The sequence below is a fragment of the Dermacentor silvarum genome, chromosome 1 (assembly GCF_013339745.2).
Source record: "Dermacentor silvarum isolate Dsil-2018 chromosome 1, BIME_Dsil_1.4, whole genome shotgun sequence".
Taxonomy (NCBI): Eukaryota; Metazoa; Arthropoda; class Arachnida; order Ixodida; family Ixodidae; genus Dermacentor; species Dermacentor silvarum.
The window spans coordinates 38,271,982-38,285,231 of NC_051154.1; the positions used below are offsets into that span (position 1 = coordinate 38,271,982).

Below are 13,250 nucleotides of genomic sequence, written 5' to 3' on the forward strand. Positions count from 1 at the left end.
GCTTTATTTTTAGAAGTGAGTGAGTGAGTGAGTGAAGTGAGTGAGTGAGTGATAGTGAGTGAGTGAGTGAGTGAGTGAGTGAGTGAGTGAGTGAGGTGAGTGAGGAGCGAGTGAGCGAGAGCGAGCGAGCGAGTGAACCTATAGTGCGTATTGTTTCCAGTGCAGTGGAGTAGCCGCCAGTAATTTTTTCGTTACTGAGATTTAATTAGCTAATTGTAATTAACTATCTAAGTCGAGAAGTACTGTCCTAATTATCAAAGTGTCAATGAGAAAATTGTAGAGCAACATGAATAACTCCCAATACAGCTTTCTGTTGCTCAATACGTGCTACATAAATGTGTTTTTCCGAGCGTGAAAGAAGCCCGACAGGTCGCTCGAAGCACTTTGCCTGTATTCGCAGGCTCCTTTCACAATTGAAAAAACACATTTATGAAGCACATATTGAGCAACAGAAAGCTGTATCGGGAGTTTTTCATGTTGCTCTACAATTTTCTCATTGACACTTTGATAAGTAGGACAGTACTTCTCGACTTAGATAATTAATTATGATTAGATAATTAAATCTCAGTAACAAAAAATTACTGGCGGCTACTCCACTGTCCTGCAGACAATACGCACTAGGTTTGCTTCGCGTAACGCCGTTCCTCTTTTTTTAAATCGTGCTGCGTGATAGCTGGGACACCCTGTATACATGCATGTATATCCCCTATGTTGTCCTTGGCGTCTTTGTTCGTTGGCTTATTATGATGTGATTAATAGAACTCGGGCCCCTCGATTCCCTATCTTCTCGTTCATTACATAACGAGGGTCTCGAATCCGGCAACATTGATGCCTTCAGGTAGCATGCGTGGGTTTATTGACCAGTTACCTTCACCTAAAAAGATCACGTACTCGTGACGCTTGCGGCAGAAAGGATGTGCCACATCCGCTGCCAAGGTTTGTGAGTGGTGGCGCTGGCTAACACTCCCAGAGTTAGTTCTAGCAGTAAAAACATAAATACCCCAGAAAGTGGATGAGAAAACGGCGCCGTGGTAGCTCAATGGCAAGAGCATGGCACGCGTAATGCGAAGACGTGGGATCGTTCCCAAGTCTTCCCGGATAGTTCCCACGTCTCAATCTCTCTCGATATATATATATATATATATATATATATATATATATATATATATATATATATATATATATATATATATATATATATATATAGCGTTTCTTTCCGCGCGGTTTTTGGTGGCAATTATTTTTTCTTTACGTTGTAGAGGTGTCCGAACGTGTTTTTACAAATATATACCAATTCCATAACTACTGAGCGCAATAACATACTAGATGTTTCTCAGCGCATTAGGCTAGGGCGACAGAAGAGGACAGACAGAGCGCTGAACTTACAACAGAAGCGTGGTTTACTGTATTCCGCTATCGTGTAATAGCGAATATGTTGTTCAAACCGGGCGGTGCCTAAAAGAGTGTCTTCGAGAACATAGGTATAATGTGGAAGGATTCTGAGAGGACCCCTAGGGGTGCATTGTCGCGAAAGGCAAAAGCGCAAGAAATTTTGAAACGTGGTAACAAATGCGCCAGTGTGGCTTCGCGCTTTCCCCTGCCAAGGAAGGAGTGCGATTTCCTATCGCGAGAGAAGTGACACGTGAGGCGAGTTGTCTACCGCTGAATTCAATTTTTGTGCCTCACTTCCGTTGTTTTTTCTTGTTTTCCTGGTGAAAAGTGTATTTATAGCTGCGCTGAGGAAAATAAAGCTCAGTTGTAAGTTCAGCACTCTGTGTGTCCTTTTCTGTCGTCCTTGTTAAATGTTCTGGGAGATATCGATTGTGCAGCGTTGCGGCTTTGGCCAAATGGGGATGGCGCTTACTTAAGAGAGGTTTTGTGAATGCGAACCTAGGACATTCGCCGATCCTTGAACGGTATCCCAGTGCAAGTGCGCAGCGTAGGCTGTCAGGACAAAGGGAACAAGAACGTAAACAGCACGTTGAAGAACACTTACCGTGTGAATACCGCTCCGGACTTGACGGGCCTGTGTCGATTACTGTATGGATGCACTTCTTGCAAAAAAGCGCTTCCTTTCTTGTAAGGTTCCACCGTCTGGTCGCAGCTATGAAGCGTGATCATCCGCTAAATTTACGTTACAGGACGAAGAAGCAGGGTTCGTGTTCACAAAGCGGTTACAGCAGTTTGCAAGAACAGGCGCCAGCCAATCCTGACAGCGAACACGTTATTAGCGAGCGCGACCGGCCTAGTGGTAATACGTTTTTACGAACAAAAAAACTTTACGAAATGGGCTTCAGAATTACAGTCCGGGACCTGTTCGAAACAGGATTTCCACCGAAAGGTGCAGCGAGTTTTTAGGAGTGTTTTATAAGTGCGCACGAAACGTGAGTTCGGCAAAATGACTCACGTGCTGATTTTTACTACTGGGTGTTCGGGTTGACTTACTAACTATAAACTCCTCCTGCAGCCAAGGCGTGCGCCCGTGCAGCTAGCTGGAAGAACGGAAGACAGTTGACAGGGGGTGGCTACGTCTAATGAACCACTACACTCATTATCAGAGTGTATCAGAACCTTAACGAGAGCTGGAAATGGGAAGCAAGCTCTTCGTCGTTAAAAAGCAGCATCACTACTACGTCTCTTTAAGCACGTTTTATGGACACCTTTATTTCCGTTAGAAATTTTAGCAAACGACTTCCCGCCTGTAATAATCGCACGCGATGCATATCTGCGGCGTAAGAAATAACAATACAAACAGTGGCTTGGAAGCCAGCCGGCTGCAGGTTCAAAATTATCTGCTGCCTCTAGTTGATGCTCATGTTGTTATCGTTGAGTGTGTTTCGTCATCTTCAGCTCCTATGAGCTGACGTTTTCTTTCTGCACGTTCGAGACTGCTTTTCTTTCTCTCGCCTATGTCAGAAATAAATAACAATAGAACCGAGGGTCCTTGTGACTCAACTTGACTGATCGGTCATCTGGCAGGCATCCAGAAATGCCAACTCTCGCCAAAGAAACGCAGAAGGTGTCCGGACACTGTTGTGCAATTTCTCTCACGCACAAAGCGACAGAACAGACGGCGCGCCCGGAAAGGTCTGGGCGTCTGCACTCTCTCTCTCTCTCTCTCTAGCCCCTTCGAACCCCGATTGCTCCCCGGAACTCAAAGAGCTCTTGACCCGGCCTGTTGGCCAAAGAAATAAGAAGGGTTGTAAATACACGTGCGTTATTACGTAAGGACCGCGTTAGATAATTGAACGGGAAGTGCGTTGCGTGCGCTGTGTACGACTCGTGCTCGGAACCCGGATAAAGTCGAATGGTGCAGGCAACCCTCGTTTCGTCATTGCTCATCCGGCAACGTGTCACTCCATTACGACACAACTGAGCTTTATCAAACAGAGCACATATTATTGGCCACTTGAAGTGCATGCAAAAGGACAAACTGATGGCGACATGGTATTGCATTATGTGATGTGTAGCGCAAATGGGGCGCGCAATACGGCAGTGAAGACGAAAGCACGGCGCTGCTAACAAATGTTGCTGGTTTACTGCTGGTTAAGAAACAACCTATTGCTGGTTAACAAACAACTGATCATTTACTGCTTCTTACAACCGCAGCGCACGCAGTGTGCAGCGAGATGACCGGTTTTTTCGGTTGTATAAGCTTTTGTTCCGTAGAGTGCAAGTGCTGCCCAAGAACGCGAGAGCTGACTAGAGAAATCATAGAATCTTTTGAGATAAACAGTAGAGGCGAATATTGCTCGACTTGCCCATCTACTTCCCCGAAAAAAGGAAAAAAAAAAAGAATCCTGCTCCTTTCGCGGTAGCAGCCTGTGACAGATGACTTTGCTGGTAGTATGTATCTGTGTTGCATTGTTTTTGCCGTTTTGCTTTATGTCGTACGATGCTATATATGTATTGAACACGTGCAATAAGCCAGCAGTTGTTAGTAACGCCATGCCTTCGTCTTCTCTGTAGTCTAGCGTGCTTTGTTTGCGCTACACATCATATAACTTAAATGCAGTCGGCTAGTTATTACAGCGAAGGACCTGTGTATATATTCTTTTTTTCTGAGATTCTACTTTTCCGCTTATGTTGGTCTTATGTGGTAATACTGCCAAATAAGCCACAGGTATGGCAATAGAGAGAAGTGTATTGATATTACTTTTTGCTCGCCTTCGTGATAAATTGAAAGCTAATGAAAGTTGAACAAACCACACCACGCCACAGGTTGCGATCGTGCATTCCGATTGCGGTGTAATGCGAAAATGCCCGTGTTGTTAGATTAGGTGAGCATTAAGGAATCTGAGGTGGTCAGCGTTATCCTGGAGCATCCTCAATATCGCCTCATGCCCTCATCAAAGCTAGCAACTGGACGCAGCATTTTCACTCACAATGTGAATATTACTCATACACTAAGTTTACGCTTTATGTGCACTCACATAAATGACAACCTACGCGTCGGAAACAGTAATACAGGATGTCGCGCGATTACAAGACAAGTAAGCAAGTTTGACGGCAAGTGTTTACAAACTCAATTGTAGGCGCTCTCTCCGTACATTGCGCAATATAAAAATTTGTGATTAAGCGAATGACGTCACGTGTCTGTTGCTTTACGAAAACCGAAGAAAGTGAACGACTGCGGCGCCCGCGTGCAGCCATGCAATGCCGTCGGTCAACCTACTCCCGACGACACTAGAAATGTTTCGACTTCGTAGAGTGTCATGTACACTGGGGACATATTTAAAACAGAACAGCATATTTGCATCCACGGTCGTGAATTTTCCTTCTTCGTGCATTAAAGAAAATGGCCGGATTCTGCAACGGCAGCGCTACTTGGCAGGTATTGATAAGTGATGTATGGGGTCATATTTCCGCTCTAAACCAAGTCTGCGCACCGATTATGTTCGTGTTTCTTTGTGTTTGTGTTCCTTTTCATGTTTGAGCGCCATGTACGCTTTGACGATGACAGCTGGTTCCGATAGCAGACAAGGAAGCGCCCTTGGCCACATCTCTCTCTCTCTCTCTCTCTCTCTTTTTTACACCTTAGCTCTCCTGCGACGCACGTCAGATGCTAGAGGAGGTGGGCTTTCCCGCGCGCACAGAGGCTAGGCAAGAAGCAAGCTCACCGTTAACGGGAGGCCACAAACCATTCGCAGCACGAAACATGGGGCGGTATAATGTAAGGATTCCTTTCACTCGAAGCTGTTCCTTTCTTATCATTCACCGCCCACGACTGGCCGATTCTGGTGATAACGGTTATGTACTGGCAGTTACATGGTATTATACGTATATTGAATATTTTGCCGCAAGAGCTACTATAACCGCGACATATCGAAATGATCTAGTAGTTACAGCGTTCTGAAGTGATTAAGCCCAGCGACGTGCTGTTCGGTCAAGCCAGGAAACAACAGAAGTCGTCCAAATAAATAAACACCAAATTAAGTTGACGCCAAGTGCTAGTTAATGGTTATCACAATGCGCGAGTACACTTCCGATACTGCCATCTAATTTCTCTTGTAGCGTTTTTTTTTCGTTTTTTTTTTTTATACGGAGCCAGCATTCTGCCGTAAAGTAAAGTGTTAGGGCCAAAACCATTGCGATCAGCACGGAAGGACGCATGACCAAGAATCGGCGGCACTTCATTCACGCAGCGTTCCAGAGCGCCATCGATTTGTCCGAAATGCGCAGAAATATATCTGCCGCATGAGCCAATGCGACAGCGAGGCTCGTAAGGAGCATTAAACACACGCATCCAGGCACACGATGATGTTGCCTTTGAAGGCACGACCGCATCCCATTTCAAGAGAATCGACATCTTTGCGTTTCGCTCCAGCTCGTCGACACTTCGAGCCCGTTTGGAGAAAAAACAAGCAAAGACCAAAAATGAGAGAAAGAGGAGGCAGAGACATTTTTCCTTTGTTCTAGCGCGCACGTTATCGGTTTTATTGGATGCTATATGATTCACATACCAGATCTTTTTTTTTCTTTGTACCAACAGCAATTAAATTATCGTCTGAAATACAGTTTGTAAAAATACTATAGTGAATATATATTAAAATAGAGTCGTAAAAAGAGGGAGATCACAGAAGGAACAAAGGGGTTTCAAGGTTCCACGTTTCTGTCTACTCTGATACAACAATATGGCACAGCGAGAAACAATTATTGCCCACAGCGGACCACCTTGCCCCCACGGAGCGGGGCAGGGGGCCAGCTTGTCGATGCCGGTCGAGCCAATTGAGCGCCATCGCCCTTTGCAGCCAATCCGCAAACACGTGTTTCCCATTCATCTGGCTCATTTTTTTTTCTTTGCGGAACAAAAGTGGGGAAAATAATCAAATCGTTCGTTGCTTCAGCCAGTGTATATCAGAAACCACGTTGCATTTAGCTCAACCACGTAGCACGACGTCTCAACCAACGAATGCAGTTGTTCTTTGGCGTTATTTACTTTTACTTTTTTTTTTTCTTGGAGGTCACGAGTATTCGACTAGTGTTGCGCGCCGAACTTCGTCGGCGTGCGTATACCCGCTACTCTTTCGGCACTAACCTTTAATGCTCAACAACTAGCCGCGCGCGAAAAAAGAAAATAAATAAAAGAAACAGCGGCCGAAAGAGGACCCGCAACGTGACCGCAGCCTTTGGTGCAGAATTGCATGGTGCGAGCGAACGAGAAGTGCGGTCTCGCGCCGGAATTTAATGCTCGAGTGAATGTGACTGTTGACGCGACGACATACACAGGCGTGGAACGAAAGACACGCAGTTACGCGCACCGCCGTCAACGCGCACAGGCGGCGCTGGTGGCGCCGCTCCGGGTCGGCTTCTCCTCGACGCGCCTAGACCCCGAAGCTTGGAGGCGAAGCGCGCTAGGAGACAATCGTAGCGCTCGGCTCTACCGCCCTACTTTCTTTCTTCTTTATCTTTGATTCTGTCGGTGGCTCATCAGTGCGCCCGGCGCGCCACATTGGCCGCGTAAAGAAAAAAAAATAGAGAGAAAAAAAAAAGAAAAACACGCTCATGCGTCTAACAAAGTGGACGCGCACACACATATAGATAAGACTCTACAGCGGAAGCCCTGGATGTTCCGTCGGAACGAACGCGCACTGGCCGACACACACGGTCGTGGTTTCGGTACACAGACTCGGAGAGATGGACAGGGCCAGCGGCGGGTCTGAGAAGCGGACCGTCCTGCCCTCCCCCGAAACAGCAAAAATACGTGTACTCTCAATGTAAGACATCTAAAGTTACCCAAAAAGTTTACAGACACCGAGAAGGCATGCGGATACCTCTGCGAAATGGAAGACATGGTTAATCAGGAGTTTCCAGCCCTGACTTGATCACAAGAGAGCGAGGGGAGCGCCGCCGCCGCGGCAGCCCCTCGCGCGTGGCTTGCTTGCTCACTTGAGGCTGCTGCTGCTGCTGCATGCAGCGGCAGCGGTTGCTGGCAAAGCGTTCGCGCTCGTGCGCGCACTCGCCGGCCGTGCGTCAACGCCGGGAGAACACAGGCAGCCGAGGGCGCCGGTCCTCCTCCGCCGGAGAAGAGGAGGGCGCCGCCCTGCACCGCAGTCAACAGAGCGCGGCACAGCGGCCGACGGTGTCGCGCGCGCGCGCGCGACGCTCCGTTATTGTTGTTGTTGTTTTTTGGGCGCCTCTGTCCAGCCGCACAACAGTCACCGGGTTGCTCACTCCACGCACTTAAAAAGCTACTCGCCTTCCCGACGGTGTAACGTCGTCCCAAAAAAAATCAGGCGCTCGCTGGGCGATCGGGTTTGTTGGCTGCGATCATGGGCGTGGTTCGCCGTTGCCATTGCCGAATCTGGTTACCTTTGCTCGTGCTAGAGCAACGCTTCATTAGATACGCTGGTCACTCGTCACTGGCCAAGTGCAGCGGTAGTCACTGCGAGGAACAGATCGTGATGCAGCTCACTGCTTTTTTCCGTTGTTATCGCCCAGTTAACACTTGTAAGGGAGTGTTGGAGCAGCCTGTCCCATATTATTGACTTAATTGCTTTCAGTACAGGGACTGTTGGGCATGGGACGATGTTACACACTTAGGGGCGTTAACACATCAAGCGTGCGAGGAGCGGGTTAACTTTGGAGTGCATGCTTTCTGCCTTTCTCGTGTACTGGCGCGTGGAGAAAACAACAACTCACGAGGAACGCTCGGGGGATAACGCTCTGAGTGGAGCCGCGGCATAAGTCGACAGCTACGGCCAACAGCAAAAAATGTTAGATATCCGCCGATCTTCGCTTAGGGAAGTGTGCAGTTTGCTCACAGACTTACACTGCACCTTGGAGGATGCAACAAGTGGTGTCTACAGAGCCCGTGGGTGCTCACAACAGCTTGAGACGATATGTTGTCACATTCTAACGCCAACTGCTTTGCCCGTTGCTACAACGGCACGCCTGTACAAAAAAGTGTTGCTTGAAAGCGGTTTTGAACGCTCGAACCAAATACTGCGTGCAACCAAACAAGCACCATATGTAGGATCTGTGCAATTCAGGCGTTCGAACCAATGGCTACGGGCCCGTAGAAACTGTACACATCGTGTGCCTCGCATGTATGCAAAAAAATAACGTGCGGCTCCAAAGCGTCGCTAAACAAGCGGGGCGCGACAACACAGGATGCTAATGACAACAGTAGCGCTCCGGCGGTGGCTGAAACCGAAAGGCGGCCCTACGCCTTGAGAACGGACTGCAGCAGCATCTCCCTGTGAGAGGTGCGCATGTGCCGGATCAGGGTGGCCTCCTTGGCGAATTTCTTGTGGCAGTGGCCGCACATCAGAGGCTTCACTTGCAGGTGAATGGAGCGCAGGTGCCGGTTGAGGTCCCCTGCACAGCGCCAGCCACGCATTCAGTATACGCCTCGCACGAAATGACCGCGAACTGCCGAGAACTGACATGGCTGCACTGGTGCAAGGTAAGCGACATATAGATTGGAAACACGCTAAAATCCTAACAGCCCTTTCTCTGGTGTGCAAACAAGCAGGACAAATTCATTCGCACCTCGGTGAATGTGGTCGCCATTGTTGCGTGGGCAGCACAAGTCATAACCTCCATTGACCATGCATTGCGCATTGCCAACTAGAGAAGAGGCGAGCTATGAGTGCACTGAACTAAAAACTTGAATGGAAAAGAATGTCACTTGTGAATCAGCTCGTCTTAACTATATTCCGAGGTTACACTGTTTGAGGCTGGTACGAAGTCTAGAAGAACGGTGACAAAGAAGCTCGATTTACGCTTTGTCGAACTGTAGGCGACAACTGGCCAGAGTCAGCACCTGTCTGTCAAGTATCCGTGCAGCGACGCAAGACAGAGGGAAATGAGACAAGCTCAGAAAAAGCTATTCTCAGAGAGGCCATGATAGCAGCTAGCCAATCAATACACGCGTCCCATATAATTTCGCAACAACCTACTAAGTATAGCGATGTTGTTTTGTCATCTTGTTCCTCTCTACGATCCCGCAAATGATCTCTTGATTTTCTCTTATTGCTCCGGCGGTGGCTGAAACTGAAAGACGACCCTAAGTCTTATTGCTTATCCCTTAATGCGTGTTCTAAAGTCTGCCAGATTCACGCCAGTCAGCAGTTTCATCTCTTGACCACTGAAAAGTGTTCCAAGACCCAATAAGAGACGCCTGCTGGCTCGTTATTTTATCAGCCACTCTTTCAGACGCCCCCTTCATCACTGAAATTTGTAGTAGGACATCCTCCCCAAGTACCTTCCTCTCGCCTCATTACATTACAGCAAGATTTCCTTCTACTTGAAAGCATTACTTCTCGCATGATCACTGACTTTCCCGAGATTTAGGTGTACTGAATACCCGCAAGTTTTAGGACACAGATTTTTATGCGTTTTCTTAGATACCCTCATCTATAAACGTGCGCTGATTTGAATCTGCGTCACTGTGGTATCCTGCCCGCCTTTATTACTTACTAGTAAGCTGGTTCATTCAGGTGTATCTATATTACACCACTTCGGTACTCTGTCTTCTAATGAAGTTCTTGCGCAACATGGACCACAGCCATCGTCATTCATCTCTTGTTTTCTTTTTTCATTTTTTTTTGCATTATCCTTTTCTGAACATAAAGCCGAGCATCAGGCCAGAACGTGCTGATACAGGCCGACTTGTTGGCTCTTCTCACATAGTAAATCTCTTATACTTCTTGTCTCGGTGCAAATTTCTTTCATTTCTTTTCCGCTGTTCAACTATCGTACTTCGCTGTACATAAAAGAACGAGAATGCGTTATAGCTTGGCCCGAAAGGCATGACTAGGACCACGACTGAAAAAATAGACATAAAATTAGCCATTTGTCGTCTTTTGATTTTGGTAGCTTGCTACCACGAATTATGTCCTCGGCTAATCGAAACAACACATCAACACACACACCACACACACACCACACACACACACACACACACCACACACACACACACACACACACACACACACACACACACACACACACACACACACACACACACACACACACACACACACACACACACACACACACACACACACACACACACACACACACACACACACACACACACACACACACACACACACACACACACACACACACACACACACACACACACACACACACACACACACACACACACACACACACACACACACACACACACACACACACACACACACACACACACACACACACACACACACACACACACACACACACACACACACACACACACACACACACACACACACACACACACACACACACACACACACACACACACACACACACACACACACACACACACACACACACACACACACACACACACACACACACACACACACACACACACACACACACACACACACACACACACACACACACACACACACACACACACACACACACACACACACACACACACACACACACACACACACACACACACACACACACACCACACACACACACACACACACACACACACACAAAAGAAAGGCCAGGACTTCAGAAAAGTCCCAGTCCCACACTTTCATGTATGTGTGTCCGCTGGCATTATTTGTTATGAAGCATCAAAGCATCAAATAAAAATTAAGATGCGCCTACTACTCCCCGAAAAGTATGCACGTAATAGCAAAGACGCACGCGTAGGTATTGCTCCCTCTTGCTCAATTAGCGTTCATTCCCATGCTCACTTTATGCGCAAAATAACAGTACAGTGCAACTTTTTGTGTTCTAACTGCAGTGTTTACAGCACCACCTAAGAACCAAGACATTTGTTGATATTTTATGGCACCTTAGTAGTATTTTCTTATCACAAAGCTACAAAAGCCACACTGATCGAAGGCAACGCCTGTGGACGTGTCGGTTTCCTTTCTTAAAGCCCAATAGCATAATATAAACATTTTCGCGATCGTGCGCAATTAGCTCCTAATAAGCATTATCAGTTGACAGACACACCCTTCGCGTAACCGCAGAGAACACAGCACTTTAGATGAGGTCATGCTAAAGGGCTGTGTCCTAGAGAGGTCCATGAACGCCGTGTCACTGCAATTCTAACGTTCGCCAATTCGTCAGCCCAACAGTCATCGTTTCCTCAACATGCCTTTGCTAAGACGCGACCCTCCTACAACGGGGAGAGCGCGCCCGAGTTGCTTCCGTGGTGATAGGCGCCGCCCACCTCTTTGGGAGAAGCCCTTGGAGCAGTGAGGGCACCCGAAGGGCTTCTCCTTGTTGTGGAATCGCTGGTGGGTGACCAGGTCACTATGGCGGATGTAGCCCTTGCCGCAGAGCGAGCACCGATGCGGTTCCGTCCCCGTGTGCACGTGGAGGTGTCGAGTCAGGTCGCAGCGCTGAATGAAGCTCTTTCCGCACTCCTTGCAGTGGAACCGCTCGTCCTCCTGCGAAGACTGCTGGGATGTGGTGCAGCCCTGGATAATCAGCAGCATTACTCACCTTTGTGCGTACCGTGTGGATCTTCTGGTGGCGTGTGTAGTTTCCCAAGCGATTGAAGGTAGCGCTACACATTTCGCACTGGAAGGGCCTCGAGTTTTTCGGTGGGCTCTCCGGGGTTTTCTTTAGGGATCCTGGGCTTTCGCCGGCACCTGAATTGTCTTTGTTGATGGGGTTAGTACCTTCCAGCTTGCAGATGGCATTGATGCTCACTTCCTTGATGGTGGTTCCGTCTTCATGCAGAATCTGCGATAGCCGCCGCGAAGAAAACTCGATGAGTTTCCATTCAAACTCGCAAGTCAGGTCACGTCGTGACTTACCTGAAACTTGACCGGTGACATCGCGTCAGGCACCAAAAGAAAGTTCCCAAGGATCACCGAGTCCACTGGCAGCACATCCAGGTTGAGACTGTGGGCCAACTGGTTGCTGGCGGTGATCTTCAGCTTGCCTTCGAGCACGGCCTGCGGCTCGGGCTTGTCGCGGGAAGGCTCCGGCTCATCTGGCGCCGAGCAGCACTTGTCCTCCTTGGCCGGCGGCGACGCAGGCCGCCTGCTCTTGAGCTTCTTGTTCTCCTTGCCGTCCGGCTGCGCGACCAGGCTGTTGGACGCGTTTTGCTCGCCCAGCGGTGTCACGAAAAGGTCGGTCATGTCGGCGGCCTCTTCGAAGGCCGTGCTGTGCTTGGTGAGGTCTTCCAGCAGCATCGACGGGTCCTGGTTGATGGTGCTCAGGGCCACGTCCTTGCTGTTCTCGTGCAGTAACGGCGACTCGCTGGCGAAGCCGTCCAGGTTGAGGCTGTGGTCTTCGTACGCCTCCACCTTGATGAACTGCACCCCTGGTGGGCAGAGCGCGGCGCTCAGCGCACGAGCGCCACGCCGAGGCGAGGGCCACTCACCGCTGTCCTCCTGGGCGCCGAGGAAGTCCAGGCCGGACACCTTGACGGCGTCGCCGGCGACGAGCAGCTGCTGCGGGTCGGCCTTGGCGTCGCGGCGGCCCCCGAGCGCCTCGTCGTCCTCCCTGGAGGGCCGCCGACCGTCGTCGGCCGCCAGCACGTAGTGCACGTCCTGCTTGAACTGGCTCACCAGCTCGCCCAGGCTGGGCACGAGCAGCAGCGAGGGCAGCGCCAGGCCCCCGTCGCGGTGCTGTGCGCCCATCACCAGGCTGTTGATGTAGTCCATGGCTGGAGGGCTCTGCATGGCCCCGCCAGGCGCTAGGGCCCGGCTCGCTGTGGATCGCCGCTCGCCCAGCGCCGTCGCATGGCGTCTCGGCTGCGCCCTGCAGTCGCGGCCCTGGGGCCCTCGGCCCGGCTCCGTGCCACT

At 49.4% G+C, this 13,250-nt stretch overlaps 1 protein-coding gene across 2 annotated transcripts; it reads right to left on the minus strand.

The window, feature by feature from the left end:
* Positions 1 to 5,742: 5,742 nt before the first annotated feature.
* Positions 5,743 to 13,143, minus strand: LOC119460804 (zinc finger protein 70-like). 2 transcript variants are annotated; one of them, XM_049666827.1, is made up of 5 exons: positions 12,827 to 13,143; positions 12,255 to 12,766; positions 11,938 to 12,180; positions 11,663 to 11,891; positions 5,743 to 8,820 (listed from the first exon to the last, which is right to left on the minus strand). In XM_049666827.1, exons 1-5 carry the CDS (start codon positions 13,125 to 13,127, stop codon positions 8,666 to 8,668), a joined length of 1,440 nt encoding a protein of 479 aa, XP_049522784.1. In that variant the 5' UTR covers positions 13,128 to 13,143; the 3' UTR covers positions 5,743 to 8,665. The 2 variants fall into 2 exon arrangements, with proteins under 2 accessions (XP_049522784.1, XP_049522783.1); XM_049666826.1 differs by having other exon boundaries at positions 12,255 to 13,143.
* Between the last annotated feature and the right edge of the window lie 107 nt (positions 13,144 to 13,250).

Coding starts and splice junctions, on each gene's coding strand:
- LOC119460804 (XM_049666826.1), bottom strand. CDS start 13,127: ATGCAGAGCCCTCCAGCCATGGACTACATCAACAGCCTGGTGATGGGC. Junction 11,892..11,937: donor TCCACACGGTACGCACAAAG/GTGAGTAATGCT, acceptor ACATCCCAGCAG/TCTTCGCAGGAGGACGAGCG. Junction 8,821..11,662: donor CAAGGGCTTCTCCCAAAGAG/GTGGGCGGCGCC, acceptor GGCGCTGTGCAG/GGGACCTCAACCGGCACCTG.